The sequence below is a fragment of the Triturus cristatus genome, chromosome 3_1 (genome assembly GCF_964204655.1).
Source record: "Triturus cristatus chromosome 3_1, aTriCri1.1, whole genome shotgun sequence".
NCBI classification, from domain to species: Eukaryota; Metazoa; Chordata; class Amphibia; order Caudata; family Salamandridae; genus Triturus; species Triturus cristatus.
In genome coordinates, this window is record NC_140583.1 from 29915493 (window position 1) to 29942767 (window position 27275).

The following is a 27275-nucleotide window of genomic DNA, read 5'->3' on the forward strand; positions in this document are numbered from 1 at the left end:
CCTGACAGTTGGGTTTTGGAAGATTACTCCACTACAACGGAAGATTATCATCTTCCACTCTTCCCAGAACAGTTGCTCATTGTGAAAATAAGTCTAGTACGGGAGAACGCAACTGTGTCGTTTACTCTCTCACTCTCCATGTGTGAAAAACGGGCTCCTTAAAGTGCCTGGGCATAGATCAACATGGATGAATGGCCCGGTTATCAAACCCCACCACACCTACAAACACACAACTGGTGTCCAGCAGACTTTTACTTACAGGAAAAATAGAGAATGCACGATTCCGCCCGAAAGTGATCGAGAGAGGCAGTGATAAGTATCATACTGTCATTCGTAAGGCGCTTTTCAACCTTCGAGAGGCCCGAGGCACAGATCTGACAGAAACGGTGCTTTGTTTTATTTTCCTAATTCTCTGAACCCTTCATAACATCGGCCACTATTTAAACAAAGTGAAGGGAAGCGGATATATTCTGTCACCAGGTTTTATCACCGATTTTAATGAATGGCCCAGCGTTCTAAAGCCTGCTCGCTTTCCTGATCTCAGGTTGTGTTGGATTGGATTGGATTGAATACTTATAGAGCGCAGCTATCACCCTACGGGCATCTTGGCGCTTTAGACTGAGGAAACCATACCAGGACGACAGATAGAGGGACAAGGAGAGTGAATCTGGGTTAGACTTTGGGATAGAGCCAGGTTTTAAGTCCCTTGCGGAATTCAAGTAGAGAGTTACACTGTCTCAGATTCAGAGGAAGCTTGTACCACATGCCGGGAGCTGCTATGCTGAAGGCCCTACCGCTACCCGAGAACGTTTAAATCTCGGGACTACCAGTAGGCCAGCTGTGGAAGAACGAAGCTGCCTGGTTGGTAGATAGCGAGCAAACCTATCCTGCAGGGGAGTTGGACCCAGTCCATGCACTGCTCTGAATGTCAGACACAGACTTGAAGGAGACCCTCTCCTTGACCGGGAGCCAATGTAGATCTCTCAATGCTCCGGTAGCCGAGGAGCTACGTCGTCGATCAAGCACCAGTTTGGCTGCTGCTGACTGTATCCTCTGCAGTCCCTGGAAGATGTACTGCGGGGCCCCCAAATAAAGGGAGTTGCAGTAATCAAGCCTGCTTAATACCGTGCTACGTACTACCGTGGCTCGTGATTCCCTAGGAAGTAGAGGTAGAATACTTCGGAGTAGTCGTAGCAGGGCAAAGCAGACCGAAGCGGTCTTACTGGCCTGGGATACCATCTGTAGGTCGTCATCAAGGATCACCCCAAGATTGCGTACCTTGCCGACTGGTATCAGGGGATTCTCCTCTGGAGAGAGTCTAAATTCAAGAGGTAGATGTTTTGGGATCCTAGTTGGAGAGCAGAAAACCACCTCGGTTTTACCACTATTGAACTGGAGGGAGTTCCTTCTGATCCAGTTCGTGGTCTGCTTCATGCATTGCTGGAACCGGTCCATAGATAACGCATCATCCCCTTCTAGGGAAAAGGCCAGCTGCGTGTCGTCAGCATAGTTCACCAGGCTGACTCCAAAAGATTTAATTAAAGGAAACAGGGGCCGTAGGTAGATGTTGAAAAGGATGGGGCTAATTGCCGATCCCTGCGGCACCCCGTACGCAACTGGAGACCTGCTAGAGGAGAAAGGGGTCATGGTGACTACCTGCTGTCTACCCTCCAGGTAGGATTGAAGCCATTGCAGCGCTCTGCCTTTGACACCTATCTGCTTTAATCTCTCCACCAGGACTGGATGGCTCACCGTGTCGAAAGTTGCCGACATATCGAGAAGCACTAGAATCATGGCATTCCCGTTGTCGGCACGCATTCGAAGATTATCCAGCATGGTAGTCAGAGCCGTTTCAGTCCCGTGGCCAGGACGAAAGCCGAACTGATCCCTGTCAAGCAAGAGGTTCTCCTCCAGGAAGCAGGACAGCGTCTTGCTAACTGACTTTTCAAGAATTTTCACCGGGTAAGGCAAGAGTGAAATAGGCCTGAAATTAGCTGGTACCAAAGGGTCCAGATTTGATTTCTTAATCAGTGGGGTTACCACTGCTAATTTCCAGCAATCCGGGACAGATCCCGCCATCAGAGACTGGTTGCAGATCATCCTCAAGCCTGGAAAGGTGTGGCGACCATATAATTTCCAGATTTTATGAGGGAGAGGGTCAAGAGGAGAACCGGATAACACACTTTCTATTAGACTGTCAAAAACTACCTGGGAGAGTGGTTGAAAACTGTCTAGGGCCGCGGTCAGTGGGAGATCTCCGTCGATCACGCTGACGGTTTCCTCGGAGCCATCCTGAGTATTGTCATGCAGTGTATTGACAATGTTGGCGATTTTCTCCTGAAAAAAGGAAGCAATTTCATTACACAAGGCTTGTGAGGGAGCTACTCTGTTGTTCATGCAATCCGGGTTAGAGAGATCGCGAACAATCTTAAAAAGGGCTTTAGTCCCATTAGAGGCCTGGGTGATGGAGCTCGCATAGAAATCTTCCTTGAACCTCAAGATCAGGGCTTTATATTGTAGTTGTATCAATCTCAGATCTTTCTTATCGTCCTCAGCATAGTTTCTTCTCCATTTCCTCTCTGCTTGCCTGCGAGAGAGTCTAAGTTGATACAACTCCCCGTTGTACCAGGGAGCTGATCTTTTCCTCACCTTCTTTAGTGACTTTCTGGGAATAGTATGATCGAGGACCTTAATTATCGGTTCAGTGAATGATCTATAATTTTCATCCACGGACTTAACAGGAGAGAAGTAGCTGACATCCGATGATATAGTTAAGGGGTCAACTTTGGCCAGTTTGGCCCATTCTCTATCCTTCCTAAGAAAGCCCTGCTGGCTGGGCTTGTTCTTCCGACAGGGCAGTGCCATGCTCAAAAGTATAAGGGAGTGGTCCGTCCAATTCAAGGGCGTAATACTCGATATGCGAGTTGTGGCTGGGCTAGCAAATACCAGGTCCAGGATGTGTCCCTTCTGATGGGTAGGACTGGCCACCAATTGATGGAGATTTAAATTAGAGCAAGTATGCTGGAGGTCTCTCAATTGGCTACCGAGCCCTCCATCCTCTGTGAGGTTGAAGTCACCTAGTACGATCATGTTGGTGTGGGCAAGTTTTAGGTTAATGATGGTATCAGCGAGGAGATGGAAATGTGTGGTAGCGCCCGGGGGCCTATAACATAGCATCCCCGTGAGTAGACTCCCACCGAGAGACTGTAACGAAAAGCCCATAGTTTCTATCCCCCCTACCTCATCAATCTGAAAAGGTCTAAAGTCTAAGGTGTCCTTAAAAATCATACCCACTCCGCCTCCTCTACCCAGGCTTCGAGGTTTGTGGAAGATTTTGTAACCACTGTGACAGGCCGCGCTCAGGGCTACTGTGGACTCAGTCGTGGCCCATGTTTCCGTTATAAAAAGAGCGTCTAGCTCCAGGTCCTCCAAGAGGCCATAGACATCGGAGGAGTGTTTAACTAGTGACCGGCTATTAATTAGTCCACATGAGAGGCTAACGCCCAGAGGATTGTGACCCTTAGGTAGGTTCAGCTGCAGTAGTTGTTCTCTGCTGTATATCAGTCTACCAGAGAGGCCATTTGACTTGGCAGCATTCCTGGCGCTGGGGGCGACCGGGGCGCGGACGGGCGCAGACGGGCTTGCCTCTGGCGCGCCTCCGGCGCGCCTTTGGCGCGCCCGCTGCGCGCGCGCACTGCGTGCTTGCATTGAGTGCCTTAAGTAGGTAGGCGGAGGTGTTCCCTTAGCAGCTAGAGCACCACCCAAGATGGCAGCCAGCAGTGGCAAGGAGCAGGTTCCCACACCCAAGATGGCGCAGCGAAAACAAACGGGTGATCGTCACGCTAAATCAGCGTGAGAAAAGATTTGTTTTATAGTGCGGGTAAGCGGAGCACCAGTAAATGTCTTGATTTGTAAAAGTGTAAATTGATTTTAGATAATTAGAGGACAGGGCCCCAAACAGGCAGCAAAACAAGTTAAAAAACGAAGTACAACCGGTACCTCTCGACGCGCTTAAAAATTTTAAACATTGATAATTATAGCAAACGCTGTCACTCACACCAACATCCGATATAATTCACAGTCATCTGTTGCCTTTAGCAGAGTGCATTGTGGGTGTTGTAGGCCCCTTGTACTGTGAAGTTCACGTGGCTTCTTCCACAGAGGCTGCATTTGGGTTGATTGGGTGCACCGCAGGGCCACGTGACCACCTGAATCCTTGAGTTTGCACCTACCAAGGGTAGACCCCGTTATCTCTGCACTCTGAGCCGCGAGCTCTCTGTGGTTCCATCTCTGTACACATTGACCCCGCCCCGATAGATGCCAGGAAGGGGCTTGTGCAGCCGCGCTTATCCTCACACTTCTCTCCTACACCCGTGTGTAAGAGGAGGGGGTAGATGCTTGTCTGTGACCCACATTCAGCCGGGTAGGCCACTGAAAGGAATCTTTCAATAGGAGTACAGAGGTTACTTTCCAGCAGCGCTTCTGCAGTGACTTGAGGTATAACATCACATGCCTAGTAGTATTTCGCCATCTAGTGGTTTGATCTAGTATTGCTCCTAAGAGCTTTTCAAAACCTGAAAAGCTCTTAGGAGAGCCAGAGAGAGAGCCCCTTAACTGACATCTACCAGCACCCCACAAATACCTTTATATGAACTCTGGGTAGAGACGCGGGGCCTCGTTCTAAAGTGTAGGATGGTTTGTTCCGATGCCGCATAAGTATTGACATCCAGGGCAGAGCAGCTCGGAGAGCTGTCTGAATGCACTGGAACATTTCCCCACCGGAAGGAGGACGACAGCCCACGCCGGTCAGTATCAACCCTGACACAGAGGACAGCGGGAAGGTCAGCCAGGATCGAATATGGACTGAAAACAGGCCTGTACACCAAAAGACATCAGATCGCTCCTTAGAAAGTAGCCCATGATTGTAAATAGGAGCCGTGTTGAACTTTGTAAACATGTTCGTTTTAATATTGGGGGAATGATTAGAACACGCATTTACAATGCAACGGTCTCGGCAATATTATAGGTAGAGCTATTGGTATTGCTCATTATTTTTTTTATCATTTTTGTATCCCTAAATAAATGGCATTGTCATTTCTATTGGCATTAGCTTTTTTTTGCATATGTGATACCTATTGCATTAGCAGAGAGAGAGTGAGGTAGTGAGAGAGAGAGAGAGTGAGGTATTGAAATAGAGAGTGAGGTAGTGAGAGAGAGTGAGGTAGATAGACAGTGAGGTAGTGAGATAGAGAGTGAGGTAGATAGAGAGTGAGGTGGTGAGATAGAGAGAGTGAGGTAGTGAAAGAGTGAGGTAGTGAGGGAGAGGGATGTTGTGAGGTAGTGATATATAAGCATAGAGTGATGTTGTGATGTAGTGAAATAGAGAGAGAGGTAGTGAAAGAGAGAGTGAAAGTGAGTTAGTGAGATAGAAAGAGTGAGGTAGTGAGATAGAGAGTGATTGAGGTAGTGAGTGAGAGAGAGTGAAGTTGTGAGGTTGTGAGCTAGAGAGTGAGGTAGTGATGTTTTGAGAGAGAGAAGTTGTGAGATAGTGAGGTAGTGAGATAGAGTGGAGTAGTGAGGTAGGGAGAGTTATGGAAAACACAAATTATCTAAGGTGAAGATAAATATAAACGGGACCTGCAGCGTGGACTTAGATGGCCATAAGGATTTTTAACGTAGTTGTTGACGACTTAATCAGTATTGTAGAGCACGTCATCTGAGTTCACGTATCTGCATGTATAGCGCCAAAGAACATTCTTGAAGTGTTCGCAGAGAACAGCGCTTCTTCGTTCAAGACCTCTTTAGTTTAAAGTTATTTATGTGGCAGCCGGGAAAACGCACTTTTGAGCATGTTCTATTTGTGTTTATATTTACTGCACTCAGATTGTCATCTGCCATTTTGCAACAGTAAATGAAAAATAAACAAATCTGTGGCTGTGTCATTTCCATGAAGTCAAAAGGTTGCACAGGCACTAGGGTAACCAGATCTTGAGAACCAAAAACCGGGACATTTGGGAAAAATAGGACTACAATTTTTCATCCACGGAATGGCGCAGAATGACAGCTGTCATCAACTTAGGATCACAGAAAATGTATTAAGAAAGTAAATAAAATGTATTTTTTACAACCAAAATCATACCTATTAATTACATTGCTTGCTTACAACCCTTGCAAACTAGCAAAGCTTTAGAACATCCAAAAAGCCTCTCACTGTTTCCAGTCAACTGCCTCTAAAAACCGGGGCATGAGCCAATATTGCCGAAATCTGCCGGGGCAGCTGGTGAAAACCCGGGACTGTCCAGGCAAATCCGGGACGCCTGGTCACCCTAACAGGCACCCAAAAGGCAAGAACTAATTGGCTTTGCCAACACTTTAAGAACGTGGTAAATTTGATTAGCTGATGTAAGGTGTGCACTGTTGTTGCCTATTCTGTACCTTTGTTAGACAGAAAACCGTGCTATAAAATGTGGAAAAATATTTCTATTTTGCAAAAGCCAAAACGATTGTCAATTGCATTCTTATTAGTCTTTCCGCGTCATAGTTATGGCGGAACCTGTTTCCTGAGACGCTGTTGGGTGTTGTACCTTCATATGCTGTTTCTTAAGATGGCCACCGCGCTGTTGACTTGAGTCTGTGATAGAGGGCGGGGCGGGGCGTTACACGCATCTACGGCGTGTCAGCTGAGGGAAGGCTGGACTACAAGTCCCATCAGTCTTTCATTTCCGGCAACTTGTGAAGCCTTAGACCAACCAGAAGGCTCGGCCAGAAGTGGGGAAATACAATGTCTTCGCATCAGTGGAGTTGAAAATTAGGGAGTTATGCGTGTTATTATTGCTAACACTGTTTATTTCCAGTGGAGACTGGAATATACTACCCTTTGAAGAAGTAAGGAACTGACACACGGATATGAGCCTGCAGTTAGGGGGATCTTACGGTCAGACACAGGAGCCGCCTGGTACAAAGAGGTAGGAATCGCAAAGATGGAAAAGAAAACGATTAGGCAGATTCTCGGTATGTGAGGAACGGGGCTAAAACGGGCACCAAAACAGACTGCTGTGTTGTTAAGAAAAGAAGGTGGCTTAATTAATTCCCAGTGGACGAAGCACTTACAGAGAGTTCGACATGGCACACTTTCACAAGTTCTCTGAGAAGGCTGACGATTGTCCACGTTAAACTTTAACAAGCACACCACTGCCTTTCTCCGAGGCGAAGCAGAAATGCCTCGGAGAAACGCAGCGGTAGTTTCAGATTCGGGGGCGTGGCTAAAAAGTGGAAAGAACAGCACGGAACACGCCCCCGAATCTGAAAAAGACGGAGCCTATTTGGAGGGACAGCTCTCTCCTCCAATGGCTGGCCTCCGTTTAGGAAGCCAGCCAATGGAGGAGAGGCAAAAAGAGAGGCGGGCTAAAGAGCCACTCTCAGAAACATTAAATCTCCGACTTCCGGTTCTGCCTTCGGCAGACCGGACGGTCCTCGACCTAAAAAAGCGGTCTAGCCGGAGGGAGTTAGCGGCGGGGTCAGCCGGAGGGGGTGAGCGGCAGGGTCAGCCGGAGGGGGGTGAGCGGAAGAGTCAGCCAGAGGGGGGTGAGCGGAAGAGTCAGCCAGAGGGGGGTGAGCGGAAGAGTCAGCCAGAGGGGGTGAGCGGAAGAGTCAGCCAGAGGGGGTGAGCGGAAGAGTCAGCCAGAGGGGGTGAGCGGAAGAGTCAGCCAGAGGGGGTGAGCGGAAGGGTCAGCCAGAGGGGGTGAGCGGAAGGGTCAGCCAGAGGGGGTGAGCGGCAGGGTCAGCCAGAGGGGGTGAGCGGCAGGGTCAGCCAGAGGGGGTGAGCGGCAGGGCCAGCCAGAGGGGGTGAGCGGCAGGGCCAGCCAGAGGGGGTGAGCGGCAGGGCCAGCCAGAGGGGGTGAGCGGCAGGGCCAGCCAGAGGGGGTGAGCGGCAGGGCCAGCCAGAGGGGGTGAGCGGCAGGGCCAGCCAGAGGGGGTGAGCGGCAGGGCCAGCCAGAGGGGGTGAGCGGCAGGGCCAGCCAGAGGGGGTGAGCGGCAGGGCCAGCCAGAGGGGGTGAGCAGCAGGGCCAGCCTGCATCAAGAGGGGGTAAGCGTCAGGGCCAGCCTACATCAAGAGGGGGTAAGCGTCAGGGCCAGCCTGCACCAAGAGGGGGTAAGCGTCAGCGCCAGCCTGCACCAAGAGGGGTAAGCATCAGGGCCAGCCTGCACCAAGAGGGGGTAAGCATCAGGGCCAGCCTGCACCAAGAGGGGCTAAGCATCAGGGCCAGCCTGCACCAAAAGGGGCTAAGCATCAGGGCCAGCCTGCACCAAGAGCGGGTAAGCGTCAGGGCCACTCTGCATCAAGAGGGGGTAAGCGTCAGGGCAAGCCTGCACCAAGAGAGGGTGAGCGTCAGGACCAGCCTGCATCAAGAGGGGGTAAGCATCAGGGCCAGCCTATACCAAGAGGGGGTAAGCATCAGGGCCAGTCTGCACCAAGAGAGGGTAGGCGTCAGGACCAGCCTGCCTCAAGAGGGGGTAAGCGTTAGGGCCAGCCTACATCAAGAGGGGGTAAGCATCAGGGCCAGCCTATACCAAGAGAGGGTAAGCGTCAGGGCCACTCTGCATCAAGAGGGGGTAAGCGTCAGGGCCAGCCTGCACCAAGAGACGGTGAGCGTCAGGACCAGCCTGCACCAAGAGAGGGTGAGCGTCAGGACCAGCCTGCATCAAGAAGGGGTAAGCATCAGGGCCAGCCTATATATACCAAGAGGGGGTAAGCATCAGGGCCAGCCTGCACCAAGAGAGGGTGAGCGTCAGGACCAGCCTGCATCAAGAGGGGGTAAGCATCAGGGCCAGCCTATACCAAGAGGGGGTGAGTGGTAGGGTCAGCCAGCAACAATCGGGACAATGGGTAAGTTAGCCTCAGCCTTTATCGGAAGGGGTCTGCAGATGGATCAGTCTGCACCGGAGGATGTACATTTCTGGTGCATGTGTTTCCTGTAAAACATGAAAATAAATGTCAGCACTCATTAGATGAGTTCTTGTAATTTCATGGAAATGCACTGCATCTAGTTTTCCAACTGCAGGCACTCAGCATGCCTGTTCAATGCACATGGCTGTGCTGGAAGGGGACAGTGAGTCAGCTAGTGTGCACTGGAAGAAGCTGGTGGGTGGATCCGTCAGCTTGCACCGGAAGGGGTCAGTGGGTGGGTTAGCCTGACTGTAAAGGGATGGTAGGTGGAAGAGTCTGCAAAGGAAAGAGAGAGGGTGAGACAGACGCCACTGCAAGAGGACAGTCTGCAAAGGAAAGAGACAGAGGGTGAGACAGTCTGCACTGCAAGAGGACAGTCTGCAATGGAAAGAGACAGAGGGTGAGACAGTCTGCACTGCAAGAGGACAGTTTGCAATGGAAAGAGACAGAGGGTGAGACAGTCTGCACTGCAAGACGACAGTCTGCAATGGAAAGAAACAGAGGGTGAGACAGTGTGCACTTCAAGAGGACAGTCTGCAGTGGAAAGAGACAGAGGGTGAGACAGTCTGCACTGCAAGAGGACAGTCTGCAATGGAAAGAGACAGAGGGTGAGACAGTCTGCACTGCAAGACGACAGTCTGCAATGGAAAGAGATAGAGGGGGAGACAGTCTGCACTGCAAGAGGACAGTCTGCAATGGAAAGACACAGAGGGTGAGACAGTCTGCACTGCAAGAGGACAGTCTCAATGGAAAGAGATAGAGGGGGAGACAGTCTGCACTGCAAGAGGACAGTCTGCAATGGAAAGACACAGAGGGTGAGACAGTCTGCACTGCAAGAGGACAGTCTGCAATGGAAAGAGTCAGAGGGGGAGACAGTCTGCACTGCAAGAGGACAGTCTGCAATGGAAAGAGACAGAGGGTGAGACAGTCTGCACTGCAAGAGGACAGTCTGCAATGGAAAGACACGGAGGGTGAGACAGTCTGCACTGCAAGAGGACAGTCTGCAATGGAAAGAGTCAGAGGGGGAGACAGTCTGCACTGCAAGAGGACAGTCTGCAATGGAAAGAGTCAGAGGGGGAGACAGTCTGCACTGCAAGAGGACAGTCTGCAATGGAAAGAGTCAGAGGGGGAGACAGTCTGCAATGGAAGAGGACAATGTATGGACCAACTTGCAGCAGAAGGTAGTTTTTCCTTCCAGTTGGAGGGTCAGTGCTTGGTGCTGACGCTGACATATTCACCTTACACTTGAGGGCTTGTTCCAGATTCCAGCTTGCAGTAAGTCCAGGTTGGCCCCATAACTGAGCTCCCAGTTTCAGCAAAGCAACTTCACCCAGGCAAATGCCAACGCAGTTACAACGGGTCTTCTTCAAAAGGAGACTCAGTCAGGCACCCTGTCGTGTTCCTGGGGGCTACCAGGGCTTCGGTCTACCCTGATCCTGGTTCGAACAAGGCCCACCACCCTTGTTTGCGGTGGCCTTGCTCCCACACGCAGTTCAGCACTCCTGCCTGCCACCAAGTTCACCACTAGGTACATTCGTGACTCTGCTGTCCTCTCCTCATGCTCAGACTTCCAGCTGCAGTCTGTCTCTTGGGGGCGCTCACAGTGGGCCACACTCGCGACCTCCTACTGCTACCTTCGGAGTATGTGGGGCGCCCCAGAGCGGAAGTATGCGACAGGCCACAGAGTTCACCATGTGAACGATGCCCGAAGGCACATCCGATGGTTGGTTCTGAAACCCCATGAGCTACAGCCCACCGACAGACGAGGGGGCAACGCACCGCTCGGTTCTTCGACCACACGTTACTCTCTCGCCTACTACAAGTTACATCCGGCTAAAACTGTAAAGCGAGTGGTTGTTCCAAAGCTGCCAAAGTATCACAACTACTAACAGGAACAATGGGCTGAGCCTAACAAAGGTCATTTAGATTCATTCCTCCCATGCAATCCCAGGGCTGGCCTCAACCAAACTGGTTTATGAAGCTCTGATCCTACGTCATCATAAAACCCTGTCTATCTTCAAGCTTTGTGTTTGAAGCCTCACTGTAGCAATGCGCCTAACCCTACATCCTGCACCCTCTTCCACTCCCCTTCCCTCTCCTTCCCTCTCCTCCCCTCCCCTCTCCCTCCTGCCCTCTCCCCTCTGACCTCTCCCGTCTCCCTTCTGCCCTCTCCCTCCTGCCCTCTCCCTCCTGCCCTTTCCCTCTCCCTCCTCCCCTCTCCCTCCTCCCCTCTCCCCTCTCCCTCCTGCCCTCTCCCTCCTCCCTCCTGCCCTCTCCCTCCTGCCCTCTCCTTCTCCCTCCTTCCCTCTCCCTCCTGCCCTCTCCCTCCTGCCCTCTCCCTCCTGCCCTTCCCCTCTCCCTTCCCCTCTCCCTTCCCCTCTCCTCTCCCTTCCCCTCTCCTTTCCCTTCCCCTCTCCCTTCCCCTCTCCTCTCCCTTCCCCTTTCCTCTCCCTTCCCCTCTCCCTTCCCTCCCCTCCCCTCTCCCTCCTGCCCTCGCCCTCTCCCTCCTGCCCTCGCCCTCTCCCTCCTCCCCTCTCCCTCCAGCCCTCTCCCTTTCCCTCTCCCTTCCCCTTCCCCTCTCCTCTTCCTCTCCCTCTCCGTCCTGTACGCCCCTCGCCTCTCCTCTCCTCCTGGGAAGGCGTCTTCACCCTCTCCTGCAGCTTTAATCCGATGGCTCCCGAGGGTCCTGCAAAAGGAGCCCGGCCCAAGGCAGAGGGCAGGCAGGCTGAGCGCCTGCAGTTGATAAAACTGAGTACAGAGCATCCCATGCAATTACAGGCCCTCGTCTAATGAGTACCGACATTTCTTTTCATGTTTTACAGGAAACAGATGCACCAAAAAAGTGATTACTAATTTCTCAGTGTACCAGCAGTCCAGTATAAAAGAACAAGTGGGGTACGGTGCCAAAAGGGGCATGATCTCCCACAAACCGGCACTGGGCGAGGATGGTGGGAGGGTGAGCCTGGCATGGCTAGCGGAGGGCTCTGCCAGCCTCTGCTGCCACAATAGCTCAGACAGAGCCCAGTCACATGCCCTCTGGATCGGATGTGCAGCGTGAACGAGAGACCTTTGACCTCTCTCCCCTACCTTCAAATCACTTCCGTGAGATGCACCTGTGCCAGGACTGGATGTGTGCTGAATAAGTAGCGTCAGGGGGGGTCTTCTTAAAAAACATTTCAGAAGCTGAAAATCCAAACAGCGGCACTGCCTTCTGATGCATACACTGCAAAGCCACCCAGCATCGCGCAGCACATCCACCCACCCACCCACCCACCCACCCATCCATCCATCTTCAGCGCAACCACCAACACGGCTGAGCCACCCACCTAGAGTCCTCACAGCATATCCACCCATCAGTAGTACCACCACACACACTGCAGAGCCACCCACCTAGTGTCCTCACATAGCATATCTATCTGCAGTGCCACCACAGACACTGCGGACCATCCACCTAGTATCATCACAGCATATCCACCCATCTGCAGCGCCACTGCGGACCATCCACCTGGTGTACTCACATACCATATCCACCCATCTGCAGCGCCTCTACAGACACTGCAGACCATCCACCTAGTGTCATCACAGCATATCCACCCATCTGCAGTGCCACTTCAGACCATCCACCTAGTGTCATCACAGCATATCCACCCATCTGCAGTGCCACCGCAGACACTTCAGACCATCCAACTAGTGTCCTCACAGCATATCCACCCATCTGCAGCACCACTGTAGAGCCACCCACCTAGTGGCCTGAAATGCATATCCACCCATCTGTAGTACCACCACAGACACTACAGAGCCACCCACCTAGTGTCCTCACATAGCATATCCATCTGCAGTGGCACCACAGACACTGCGGACCATCCACCTAGTGTCGTCACAGCATATCCACCCATCTGTAGTACCACTACAGACACTGCGGACCATCCACCTGGTGTACTCACATACCATATCCACCCATCTGCAGCGCCACTACAGACACTTCAGACCATCCACCTAGTGTCCTCACAGCATATCCACCCATCTGTAGTACCACTACAGACACTGCGGACCATCCACCTAGTGTCCTAACATAGCTTATCCATCCATCCATCCGCAGTGCTACTACAGACACTGTGGACTATCCACCTAGTGCCCACTGCCATTATACACAACACATCCATGCACCTGCAATGAAACCTTCAGTGGTCCCATATTCACATCCATGCACATCCACTGCCCTAAGCATACAACAAATCCATACCCACAGACATTGCAGGGATATCCACCCAGAGTGCCCGCCCCTCCATATACACAATACATCTATCTATTCATGCACAGTCCCCCACAGACACTATAGAGCCATCCACCCAGAGTGTGCCCCCATCCACCCAGCTGCAGCGCCCCAGAGACACTGTAGACTCCTCCACCCAGAGTGCGGCGCTCCACATGCACTGCAGAGCTACCCACCCAGAGTGTCCGCCCCTCCACATACAGTACAGCCATCCACGTACAGAGCACCTCAAACTGCAGAGCCATCCACCCAGAGTGCCCACCCATGAAAGTTAATGCACTCCGATGAGACTTGTTCGCTTTACCATGGCGCAGTCTGAGGCTATTACCACAGTCCAATCTCCAGACAGGGAAGCTTGCCTGGTGGATGGGATGAAGGTGATAATCATTCCCAAAGGAGCAGTTTAGAACCGGAAGCTGCTGATCACACGATAGGCCTGTGTATGCTCAAGAGAGTGTCATCTGCTTACAATCCGAGGATCTTTATCAAATATTTACAAGAGCCAGTCTGATTGAAAATAGGAGTTAATACAGACAAAGAACTGTATGGAGCCGAGGCTTTCAATACATAAAAAAGTCAACATGTTTCAGCCTCTTTGCTGAGAATTTGAGCTTTCATCAGGACACTATAAACACAATGCAAAAGAAATGGAGAGAGTACAATTAAAATGATCAATCAATATTTTCATTTCAGCTATTTCACCAAACTACGCGTTCCTATGTACTATTCATGACTAAAATCAAGTCTCTGGAGAGGGAAATGACAAATATCATTCAATTTGAACTAGAGGTGAGACGTGTACTGATCTAAACATGTATTTTATTTTTATTTATTTCATGTGACAGACAATGATCCCCTGAACAGTACTTTGATGAGGCACACTATGTGGAAAGGAAGCCTCTTGGCAGTCATGTATGGCTACTTGTGGCACTTAGGAGGGTGGAATAGGTTTCACGCAGCAAATAGCGGAACTGACGTCTGTGCCCACACAGAGTGGATATTTGGGAATAGTTTTCAGACATGAAGTGCTTTATGAACAGCCACTCCAGGATTGAAATTACGAGTGTCCAAGAGTAATCAGTGACTGAGTGTACGAAAAGGGAGAGAAGAAAAGCATTCATAATTAGGCGCATGCCTACACCCTTGAAGAGTTATTTATGAGTGCCCACCTACAGTCAAACTCACTCCCACATACAACAGTACAACATATTTGCATGTGAGAGAAGCGATGGGAGAGAGGAAAATAGAGAAAAATAGAGGGAGCAGCCTAGAAGTATGGGAGAATGGTTGCAGGCGGGCGACTCATCCTAAAGTAACTTGCAAACGCCTCCTGTAGTATAGCTACACATGGTTCAGCACAGTTACTCACCTCTTGCAGCCGCTCGATGTGGGTCCGGCACACCTCCAGGTCACTGTCCCCAGGCACCACGATGATCCCCAGGGGGACGGCTGAAATCAGAGAGCCGCAGATGAAATGAAAATCAAACCTCCACCAACCATCCCACCTGCACTTGTCAAGTCACAGCAAAGAGGGTGGGGTCATGTGAACTATGGAACCTCAGACTCCTACATCATGGGGACGATGGCATCTAGCTAACCCATGCTGCTAAAGGACTCCCAGCTCATGTGGGGGGGGGGGGGGAGGGTACAAGCAGCACACAAGGGACAGAGCACCATGGTAGGGGGGTATATAATGGTGAGAACAACATAGAACGCATGGGACGGGAGAGAGAGGCACTCAAGGGAGAGAGCAACACGGAGTGCATGGGACAGGAGAGAGAGTAGCACATGAGGGAGAGAGCAACAGAGCACATGGGACGGGAGAGATAGTAGCACATGAGGGAGAGAGCAAGACAGAGCGCATGGGATGGGAGAGAGAGTAGCACATGAGGGAGAGAGCAACAGAGCACATGGGGTGGAGGAGACAGTAGCACACGAGGGAGAGAGCAACAGAGCACATGGGACGGGAGAGCGAGCAGCACATGAGGGGGAGAGAGCAACACAGAGCATGGGATGGGAGAGAGTAGCACACGAGGGAGAGAGCAACAGAGTGCATAGGACAGGAGAGAGAGTAGCACATGAGCTGGAGAGAACAACACAGAGCGCATGGGATGGGAGAGAGAGTAGCACACGACGGAGAGAGCAACAGAGCACATGGGGTGGGAGAGAGAGTAGCACATGAGGAAGAGAGCAACACAGAGCACATGGGACGGAAGAGAGAGTGGCACGAGGGAGAGAGCAACACAGAGCACATGGGGTGGGAGAGAGAGTAGCACGAGGGAGAGAGAAACAGAGCACATGGGACGGGAGAGAGAGTAGCACATGAGGGAGAGAGCAACAGAGCACATGGGACGGGAGAGAGAGTAGCACATGAGGCAGACAGCAACAGAGAGCGCATGGGATGGGAGAGAGAGTAGAACACTAGGGGAGAGCAACATGGAGCCTGGGGTGGGTATTTGGCAGAGGAGAAGCACTTAAGAGAGGGCTGGAAATCATGTGCACTCTCATGGAGTGCTTAACCGAATCAGAAGAAAAAAGTCAGTTTCCTGAAGAGAGCGCTGCAAGGATAGAAGTCAGTCAATTAAAAGGATGGTAAAGAGGCTAAGCTCCAAGGGAGGATAAACATAAGAGGGAAGAATGCCTTCAAATAAGAAGCAAGCAAGAGTGAAATAAAGCCAACCAAAGATAAGCAATCGGGAGTGGAGGGGCCATAGGCCCATCAGAAGTCCACAATAGGCTTTTTGCAATCAGACAACTTGCACTGTGTGGCCAGAGAGACCCAAACATGCACCCAGAGTTGGGTTGTGAGACTGGTGGTAGCGCCGTGTTGGCGGAGGGTATCTTTCGGCTACAGTTTGGAACATGGACACAGTCTGCAGACTCACAGGCCTCCTTCAGCTTCTCCTTGTCGTAGTGCAACGCCTCATAGTCGTGCATACTGATGCGATTCACCCGGATCCGCAGTCTTTCTGGCACCGACTGGTGGCTGCAGGGAAACAGAAGGACAGCAAACAGGCTTAGAGAGTCCTCTTCCTGCCTGGGGACAAGCGCCGGCCCGGAGGCAGAGTCTGTAAAGGTACTGACTGTGAGTGAGGCAGTATAATGAATGCTGGTAGTGTGGGTTGTAGAAGCTCTGGCAGTGGTGGATGGTGAATGAATGCCTGGAGTGGAGGATGATGTATACGAGCTGGCAGTAGGGGCGCTGGTAGGTGGGATGGTATAGGAATGCTGGCTGTGGCACAGTGTAGGTAAGCTGGCAGTGGGGAATAACGTATAAGAGCTGGCAGTGGAGGATGGTGTAGAAGCACGACAGGGGTGGATGTTGTAGAAGCGCTGGCAGTGGTGGATTGTGTAGAAGTACTGGCAGTGGAGGATGGTGTAGAAGCGCTGGCAGTGGAGGATGGTGTAGAAGCACGGCAGTGGAGGATGGTGTAGAAGCACGGCAGTGGAGGATGGTGTAGAAGAACGGCAGTGGAGGATGGTGTAGAAGCGCTGGCAGTGGTGGATGGTGTAGAAGCATGGCAGTGGAGGATGGTGTAGAAGCATGGCAGTGGAGGATGGTATAGAAGCATGGCAGTGGAGGATGGTATAGAAGCATGGCAGTGGTTGATGGTGTAAAAACGCTGACAGTGGAGGATGGTGTAGAAGCATGGCAGTAGACTAGAGGATGGTGTAGAAGCATGGCAGTAGAGGATGGTGTAGAAGCATGGCAGTGGAGGATGGTATAGAAGCATGGCAGTGGTGGATGGTGTAGAAACGCTGACAGTGGTGGATGATGTAGAAACGCTGACAGTGGTGAATGGTGTAGGCGCACTGGCAGCGCTGGCAGTGGTGGATGGTGTGGAAGTGCTGGCAGTGGTGGATGGTGTAGAAGCACGGCAGGGGTGGATGGTGTAGAAGCACTGACAGTGGAAGATGGTGTAGATGTGCTGGTAGTGGAAGATGGTGTAGAAGTGCTGGCAGTGGAGGATGGTGTAGAAGTGCTGGCAGTGGAGGATGGTGTAGAAGCGCTGGCAGTGGTGAATGGTGTAGAAGCCCTGGCAGTGGAGGATGGTGTAGAAGCCCTGGCAGTGGAGGATGGTGTAGAAGCCCTTGCAGTGGAGGATGGTGTAGAAGCCCTAGCAGTGGTGAATGGTGTAGAAGCACGGCAGTGGAGGATGGTGTAGAATCATGGCAGTGGAGGATGGTGTAGAAGCACTGGCAGTGGTGCATGGTGTAGAAGCACTGGCAGTGTAGGATGGTGTAGAAGCACTGGCAGTGTAGGATGGTGTAGAAGCACTGGCAGTGGAGGATGGTGAAGAAGCGCTGGCAGTGGAGGATGGTGTAGAAGCACTGGCAGTGGTGGATGGTGTAGAAGCACTGGCAGTGGTGGGTGTGTAGAAGCACAGAGGTGGATGGTGTAGAAGCATGGCAGTGGTGGATGGTGTAGAAGCGCTGGCAGTGGAGGATGGTGTAGGAAAGCTGGCAGTGTTTCAATCCAGCTTCCGGCTAGGGCACAGCACTGTATCGGCTATGACACACATAGTGGACGATGCACTAAAAATGCTCGATCAGAACCAATCATGTCTCCTAATCCTCCTGGACCTATCATCGGCATTCGATTTGGTCAAGCATTGACCTCTTGAAACACTGCAAGGGGCCATCGGGAACAGTCCTTGACTGGTTCACCTCCTACCTCCACAACATGTCTCAAAGATTTAAGGTTAATCACTCACTATCGCAGACCACTCCGGTCGCATTAGGGGTCACTCAGTGCTCCTCACCCTTTGCAACCAGTTCTTGGAGGCGCTAGTGGAAATTCTGAGCTCATCCCACTACCATATGTTTGCGAACAATACCCAACTACACTTAAAAGTCTCCTACCCACAAGCCATCAGCATCCTCAACACAACTCTACAGATAACTGAGCACTGGCTGGCATCAACCACCTCATACTAAACACTCAAAAAAACTAATTCCTCCTCATCACCCCATCCAACCAGTCACCTGTCATTGAAGATTGGTTGAAACACCTTTCAGCTCTCAACTGCATTCCTCAGGCCATTGACTCAGCGAGACCATTAGGACTAATTCTCGACAAGAACCTCAACCTGCAGAAGCACTTCAGTGCCACACACAAAGGACTGGATCACCAAATGAACAGTCTAAGAAAACGAATAGTCTTCCCCCAGCATGCAGCGGAAGCCCCAGTGATCCCCAGGAGGGACTATGGAAGTGCAACCCCCTATGGATTGCCCGGATCCCCACGGGCACCACTAAGGGCCCCGCTCAGCGCTGCTGCAAGGCTCATCACCAGCTCAAAAATAAATAACATCATCCCTGATCTGAAATCCCTCAACTGACTCCCATATGAAGCAAGAATTCCGTTAAAAGAAGCCGGCATGACAAAAAGCCCTCCACTTCAAAACCCCCAGGCATCTTGCTCAAACGCTTGTACTTTCGGGCGGCTCCAGGTCCCCTAGAAGCCCCAACACCCTTCTTTTGAAACCACAGAGATTCCCCAAGAAGAAAACTTACATCTGATCCTTCTCTGGGATGGCCCAGAAAATTTGGAATTCCTTGCCCCCTGAAGTCAGAATGAATCCCTCAACTATTGCCTTCAAGAAAGGAGTCAAAGCATTCCTTGCGAACAAATTCCATCCCCAGATTCCAGGATACCCTTTTTCACACAACCACACAATAGACTTCATTGACTGGCCCCTCTTGGTTCTCATCTAATTCTGCCCGGACTCTACTCCTCCCGTTTATTGACATTGCCTATTCCTATAGATTTTACTTAACATTATGTTTGGCTTATATTGATGTTTCCCTCTACTTCATGAACCTTGTATAGCATTTCCTCTCTTCCCTGGTTGACACCTGTACATTGATACTGAATTTGTTGCCATCACCGGTGCACTGGCTCCATGAAGGGAGGGAGGTGCACTGGCACTGCAGAGGTGAGAGGTGTGCAGCGGGTCAGACTCCCTCTTTCCTCTCAGACCCTGCACCTACCACCTGCAGAGTCCCTCAGGGATCCTCCCTCAGCCCTACGCTCACCAGAGTCTACATGGCTCCGCTCGCCCCCATTGTCAGAGCCTACGGACTCAATTTTGTGTCATACGCAGACGACCCCACCTCATCCTCTCCCTATCCAACGAACATAACACCGCCAGGCACAACTTTCGAGAAGGCATGAAAGCAGTCACCAAATGGATGAAAAACAGCTGCCTACAACTAAACACCAACAAAACTGAAGTACTGATCGTGGGCCCAAAGCCTGGAACGACACCTGGCGGCCCCCCACCCTCGAAAACCCGCCCACTCCCACGGACCACACACGCAACCTGGGAATCATCCTGGACTACGAGCTCAAAATGGACCGCCATATCAACTCCGTCTCGTCCTCCTGCTTCCACACTCTCCGCCTCCTAAGTAAGATCTTCAAATGGATCCCCCTCGAACCCAGAAAGACAGTCAGTCACGCCCTGGTCACCAGCAAACTCTAATACGGCAACGCACTCTATGCCGGAATAAACAAAAACCTCACCCACAAGCTACAGAACATCCAGAACGCCGCCGCAAGACTGGTCCTCAACCTGCCAAGACACTGCCACATCTCCCAGCACCTGCGCACACTCCACTGGCTCCACATCGAGGCCAGAGTCACCTTCAAGATGCTAACCCACACCCACAAGGCCCTCCACAACACCGGACCAGCATACCTGAATAGCCGACTCAAATTCCACGCACCCCAAAGGACCCTACGATCAGCCCAGCTCTCCTACGCCGTGGTCCCCCGCACCAGAAAGACCAGATCGGGAGGCCGCTCCTTCTCCTTCCTCGCGGCCAGAGCCTGGAACGCCCTTCCGCTCCACCTCAGACAGACAACATTGCTTCCAATCTTTGCAATAAACCTCAAAACCTGGCTCTTCAACAGACCCCCTTCCTTGATGGACTGCAACCTGCACCCCCCACCCCACCTCACCCCTATTGCCTTGAGACCCTTACGGGTGAGTAGTCGCGCTTAACAAACTCCTGATTGATTGATTTGCTCCACAGAGGAGGATGGAGCTGCACTAGCTTCATGTAGGGATTAGGAGCCCTGCCTCAGAGGAAGAGGTAGGTGCGCTGGCCGTCCAGAGGATACAGGTGTACTGACTCCAGGGACTTGGTAAAAGTGCTGGTTCCCAGGAGGATCTAGGAGCATCAGCTCAGGGGCATAGGCAGGAGGGCGTGGAAGTGCCGGCTCACAGGAGTATGTTCGTGTTCTGCCTCTGGGGAGGGTGTGGAAGTGCTGGCTCACAGGAGTATGTTCGTGTTCTGCCTCCGAGGAGGGGGTGGAAGTGCCGGCTCAAAGGAGTATGTTCGTGTTCTGCCTCCGGGGAAGGGGTGGAAGTGCTGGCTCACAGGAGTATGCTTGTGTTCTGCCTCCGGGGAGGGGGTGGAAGTGCCGGCTCACAGGAGTATGCTTGTGTTCTGGCTTCAGGGGGGGGGGGTGAGGGAAGTGGGGAGGAGGTCCTGGCTCAAGGGAGGATTTAGCTGTACTGGCTGCAGGAAGAATGTAGTTACACTGGATCCAGGATTATGGAGGTGCACACAATAGGGATACAACTGTGCCTTGCCAAGTACCCCACTGCCCCTTACTTGCTTGGCTGCGGGAGAGACGTGCGCCGCTTGGTTTTCTGCACCATATTGGCCTTGTTCCGAAGGCTGATTCGCACCACGGATGGGGCCAGCTTACAGGGCTCCCCGTCCACCTGCACTGGTATGGGCTTGTTCGTGACCAGCAGCACCTGCCGACACTGGTGTAACCGCTCCCCATGGCCTCCCACCTGCAGAGCAGCCTGTGGAAAGAAATATGAGCTCAGTTACAGGCAAATCTAAAAAGTAAGACAATTTATAGCAAATCTGTGAACAGGGCAATGCATGAGCCATCCAGTAATGTAACTTTCAGGCTAGTCAGCAGGCAACACCAGCAGGAGGAATGCATAGGCCAAGCATCAGAGGCCACGCACAGGTGGGCCAACCAGCAGGGGCCACACATGCACCAGGCAGCTAGAACCCCATGCCAACCAGAGCCAGCCAGCTAGCCGGGGGCACCAGCCAGCCAGAGTCAGCCATCCAGAACCACGCACCAGCCAGAGCCAGCCAGCCAGCCAGCTGGGGCCACGCACCAGCCAGAGCCAGCCAGCCAGCCGGGGCCACGTGCCAGCCAGAGCCAGCCGGGACCACGCACCAGCCAGAGCCAGCCAGCCAGCCGGGGCCACGTGCCAGCCAGAGCCAGCCGGGACCACGCACCAGCCAGAGCCAGCCAGCCGGGGCCACGTACCAGCCAGAGCCAGCCAGCTGGGGCCACATGCCAGCCAGAGCCAGCCAGCTGGTTCCACGCGTCAGCTAGAGCCAGCGTCACATGCGAGCTAGAGCCAGTCAGTCAGGGCCACCAGCCAGCCAGCTAGAGCCAGCCAGCTAGAGCCAGCCAGCCAGCCAGCCAGCTAGAGCCAGCCAGCCAGCCAGCTAGAGCCAGCCAGCCAGCCAGCTAGAGCCAGCCAGCCAGCCAGCCAGCCCGCTAGAGCCAGGCAGCTAGAACCCCATGCCAACCAGAGCCAGCCAGCTAGCCGGGGACACGAGCCAGCCAGAGTCAGCCATCCAGAACCACGCACCAGCCAGAGCCAGCCAGCTGGGGCCACGCACCAGCCAGAGCTAGCCAGCCAGCCGGGGCCACGTGCCAGCCAGAGCCAGCCGGGACCACGCGCCAGCCAGAGCCAGCCAGCCGGGGCCACGTACCAGCCAGAGCCAGCCAGCTGGGGCCACATGCCAGCCAGAGCCAGCCAGCTGGTTCCACGCGTCAGCTAGAGCCAGCGTCACATGCGAGCTAGAGCCAGTCAGTCAGGGCCACCAGCCAGCCAGCTAGAGCCAGCCAGCCAGCCAGCCAGCTAGAGCCAGCCAGCCAGCCAGCCCGCTAGAGCCAGGCAGCTAGAACCCCATGCCAACCAGAGCCAGCCAGCTAGCCGGGGACACGAGCCAGCCAGAGCCAGCCAGCCGGGGCCATGTACCAGCCAGAGCCAGCCAGCTGGGGCCACGCACCAGCCAGAGCTAGCCAGCCAGCCGGGGCCACGTGCCAGCCAGAGCCAGCCGGGACCACGCGCCAGCCAGAGCCAGCCAGCCGGGGCCATGTACCAGCCAGAGCCAGCCAGCTGGGGCCACATGCCAGCTAGAGCCAGCCAGCTGGTGCCACGCGTCAGCTAGAGCCAGCATCACGTGCGAGCTAGAGCCAGTCAGTCAGTCAGGGCCACCAGCCAGCCAGCTAGAGCCAGCCAGCCAGCCAGCCAGCTAGAGCCAGCCAGCCAGCCAGCCAGCTAGAGCCAGCCAGCCCGCTAGAGCCAGCCAGCCAGCTAGAGCCAGCCAGCCAGCTAGAGCCAGCCAGCCAGCCAGCCAGCCAGCCAGCCAGCCAGCTAGAGCCAGCCAGCCAGCCAGCCAGCCCGCTAGAGCCAGGCAGCTAGAACCCCATGCCAACCAGAGCCAGCCAGCTAGCCGGGGACACGAGCCAGCCAGAGTCAGCCATCCAGAACCACGCACCAGCCAGAGCCAGCCAGCTGGGGCCACGCACCAGCCAGAGCTAGCCAGCCAGCCGGGGCCACGTGCCAGCCAGAGCCAGCCGGGACCACGCGCCAGCCAGAGCCAGCCAGCCGGGGCCACGTACCAGCCAGAGCCAGCCAGCTGGGGCCACATGCCAGCCAGAGCCAGCCAGCTGGTTCCACGCGTCAGCTAGAGCCAGCGTCACATGCGAGCTAGAGCCAGTCAGTCAGGGCCACCAGCCAGCCAGCTAGAGCCAGCCAGCCAGCCAGCCAGCTAGAGCCAGCCAGCCAGCCAGCCAGCCCGCTAGAGCCAGGCAGCTAGAACCCCATGCCAACCAGAGCCAGCCAGCTAGCCGGGGACACGAGCCAGCCAGAGCCAGCCAGCCGGGGCCATGTACCAGCCAGAGCCAGCCAGCTGGGGCCACGCACCAGCCAGAGCTAGCCAGCCAGCCGGGGCCACGTGCCAGCCAGAGCCAGCCGGGACCACGCGCCAGCCAGAGCCAGCCAGCTGGGGCCACATGCCAGCTAGAGCCAGCCAGCTGGTGCCACGCGTCAGCTAGAGCCAGCATCACGTGCGAGCTAGAGCCAGTCAGTCAGGGCCACCAGCCAGCCAGCTAGAGCCAGCCAGCTAGAGCCAGCCAGCCCGCTAGAGCCAGCCAGCCAGCTAGAGCCAGCCAGCCCGCTAGAGCCAGGCAGCTAGAGCCAGCCAGCCAGCCAGCCAGCCCGCTAGAGCCAGCCAGCCAGCCAGCCAGCCCGCTAGAGCCAGGCAGCTAGAGCCAGCCAGCCAGAGCCAGCCAGTCAACAAGAGAGAACAATCGGAGAGTAAAAAGCCAGGTCTTCAGCTGTTTTCTAAAACACCGTTCACTCGTTACTGACCGTAGCTCAGCCAGAAAGCTATCTCAAGTTTGCGCGCCTAAGAGGGAAAAAGATCTACCTCCTATTTTTGCTCGCCTAACCATAGAGACCTAAGCAGGATGACCAGAAGATGATTGTAGAGTTCTAAGGAGAGAATAAAATGTAACCCTATTGGACAAATACTCTGGCCCACGCTGATGGACAGCTCCGTGCACAAGTGTCAGCATTTTAAACCGGATCGTTTTCCTGACCAGTAACCAATGTAAATTGATCAAATGGATCGTCATGGACGCTCGTCTGGGATGATGGAGCACCAGACAGGCCGCTGCATTCTGGACCTAACCTTTGCAGCAGATATTGAGGAAGGTGTGCATACAGAGCATTGGCATAGTCCAGTCTGGACACTACCAGGGCCAGAGGCACACTAGCCCTAACAGGGAGAGAGAGAAATTGTAAAAATCTTTTGGCCATACGCAACAGGCCAAAACAAGTGCCAACCACTGTGTTCATCTGAGCTTGGAGGGTCAGCTGCTTTTCAATCTTGACACCCAAGTTCTTTATTACTTCAGCTTGGACCTTAGATGGAGGGGACCCATCCGGCCAGTGTGCTCGTAAATTCAAGGTAAAAATGTAGCCAAAGCAAAGAACCTCTGCCTTATCCGGGTTGCACTTAAGTTGATTAAGGCTCATCCACCGGCCCCTCAGTATAGGCCTTTTGTGAGTACGTGGGTCGGACCCTGAGCGCCTCCAAGCCTCGTCGCCTACCACTCATCCCCTCGAGGACCTCCTGTATGACCTACAGCAGTCCCCAGACCTATCAAGATCAAGACCTCAACGCCGCCTCTTTCATGCGGCTTTGGCCACGGCAAATTGTGTATACTGCATCGATGAAGGTCCCCGGCCTCTCCGAATCAGGAGTCATGTCTGGCAGCTATGATCCAAACAGCCTCCTACATGAGGATCATTTATTAATTACAGTACCAATCAGATCTCTTCCTAGAGACATGGCCACCTTTCTTACGCACGGAGGCGCCGGATACAGATTCACCAGCAGGTGGCACTGGGCGACAGAATGCATGAAACACAACACCTGCTTCAGACACGTCATCGTACCCCCAACCTTACTTTTTGTCCCATTGTTTCTTATTAGTTCACTTCTCTTCTCCCCTTCCATCTTTTCACCTCCCTCTCTATTTTTCACTTTTACCCCTTGCCTCCCTCCCAACCCCACTATTATCTTTCCCCAGATTTCATTATTATTATTTCCTACTTATCATTCTTTTTCTTATTATTATTCGTTCTCCCTCCATTCCTTCCCCACCCCCCTCTGGCACACCCACAATGTCATAGCCCTCGCATACTGTTGTCGTACTTCCGCCAGGGCATCAAGAACTCATGTTTTCCTTCTCCACACACCTCATTTTTCTCTGTTTTCAGCTCTTGTCCTCTAAAGTGAGCGAGGGACAAAATAACTGACACTCGCCCCCACAAACTTTGGGGAGTCGGTAGGGAACGGACCACGAGCCAGAGTAGTGCAGTAGGCACACGCATCTAGGAAAGGTAGGAGACGAATGGCGGAGATACACAGACATACCACTACCCCCCTCCCTGCCCCTCCCCCCTTCATCCCTAAAACGCATAAAGCTTGTATTGCATGGTTGTTATCCGTAGGAACTAAACATCAACCCTATGGGGTCACACCCAATGCTGTATCATGGTGGCGATGACCATGTGAATGTACTCCCTTCTTTTGTATGTACTATCCAACCTTTACTTTATTCTTTAAGCTTGTTTTTTGATTAGTCAATAAAGAATTACAGCACAAAGACTCATCCACTGAAAGACCGCAGATAGGCACAGCTTGATGGCATCTTGATTCAGTGTTTCATCTTTTTAAAATGAGTGTCATTGGCGTAGCCCACTATTTTGGCCACAAAGACTAGACCAAAATAGCCAGAGGGGTCATGTAGATATTAAATATCCTAGGGCTAAAGACCGAGACCTAGGGTACCCCCACCGAGACAATACTCCTGCAGGAGGAAAAAGGAGGCATCCAAACTTCTTGTTATCAGTCCTCCAGAAAGGATTTCAGCCAGTCTCGCACTAAATCCCTGATGCCAATCCCACAGAAGCGGACATGCAGTCTGGAATGTGGCATCGCATCAAGGGCGGCCGAAAGATCTAACAAGAGCAGGACTGCCTTGCCCCCTGCGTCTAGGGTGTGTGTGATCTCTTGAAATACCTCTAGAAGGGCCATTTCAGTGCAACATTTAGGTCTAAACCCAGTCTGGCTGAGATGAAGGAGCTTGTTGGAGTGTCAGTAACTGGAGAGCTGATGATTCACAAACTTCTCAGCAATTTTTGATGCTCCCGGTAACAGGGAAATCGGGCTGTAATTGCTGGAGATGTTAGTATCAGCGTTGGACTTTAAAAAAAGGAGGCAGAATCTTAGCCTGCCTCCAGATAGAGGGAACAATCCCAGAGATCTATTGATAAGACAGTCTAGAACTGGGTTAATGACATCCACTCCCTTTGCTCAATCAGAACAAGCATTGGCATAGCCAATAGGTCTCGCCTTTGGGACCTTATAAGTGTTTAGCCATGCAACAGTTAATGTTGTTGCAGTAAGGATATTGTGCTGCATAACTAAATACTTAGAAGGTCCCAAAGGTGAGACCTATTGGCTATGCCAATGCTTGTTCCCCTTGAAATGAAGCACTAACAGCGACACTGTTTCTGAATTGTGTGGAAAGGTCTTTACCTCAGTAGGTCATATTGTGGTCCGAATCATGGGTAGGTTGGGCATAGACAATTCCCACGGCTCTGTATGTTTCTTTCCCTTTTTTTATGCATGTGCCTACAAGCAGGACCAAATAAGTAAGTAAAAACAACCCTGGGACAGAGGTAGTCAAACACAAAGTTTCACCACAAGACAGGTTTCTGTGCATTCCGTTTTTATGTAGCTATTGTAAAATTACATTTCTCCTTATAGATTTGTGGCAGACAAAAAACTACAAAACCTTTCGCGTGCAGGCTGTTTTTGTCCTTTGCAATTTCTTCTGCTTTACTTATTCCAGCTAGCATTATCATGTCTTTACGGAACAGGAGTCTTTAAAAAAAACAGTCCAGCCTTGGATGCTCCAAGGATTTCATTTGCCTTCTACTGAGATCACACCAGCTGCTCGCCTTCCTAAACGGAGACCTGCTATTGATTAGCTATTACCCCGGCATCACAACTACTCTTAGGGATACATTTTTTTGTTTTGCATATTTTATTGATCCCAAGTGGTAAATGAGCATCAAGCGTGCAAGGGGACGATGAATTGTTTACTTGCATAAAAATAACCTTTCAATAAGAGAAGATGCATGGCTCACACTTTTGGTGCTGTTCTGCTGCCCGAAGCAGATGGCATTCAGCTGCTATTGATCCGCTCCCCGCAGTGGCGGAGTGGCGCGCGGCTCGTCGTTTCAAGCGGATCTTTCCTTTTGGGGGAGGGCGCGGGGGCGCCGGGTCCCATAGACAGGATGCTGACTCAAACCCCTGCCTCCCGGAGGAGGAGACAGCCTGCCACAGGGAATCTTGACTGTGACCGCAGAAAAACTTTTAAATTGCGGAAGGGGGTTGGTTGTGTTTCTGATGTCC

At 52.6% G+C, this 27275-nt stretch overlaps 1 protein-coding gene across 9 annotated transcripts in view; it reads right to left on the reverse strand.

Annotated features, from left to right (window-relative positions):
* The window catches only part of DGKZ (diacylglycerol kinase zeta), a 759825-nt gene that overhangs the window by 199939 nt on the left and 532611 nt on the right, over window positions 1–27275 (reverse strand). For all 9 annotated transcript variants that reach the window (XM_085646693.1, XM_085646692.1, XM_085646686.1 and 6 more), the window contains 3 exons: window positions 20847–21046; window positions 16106–16206; window positions 14590–14669 (listed from right to left, as the gene is read on the reverse strand). In XM_085646693.1, coding sequence (XP_085502819.1) covers window positions 14590–14669; window positions 16106–16206; window positions 20847–21046 — 381 coding nt within the window. The remainder of the gene's footprint in view (window positions 1–14589; window positions 14670–16105; window positions 16207–20846; window positions 21047–27275) is intronic.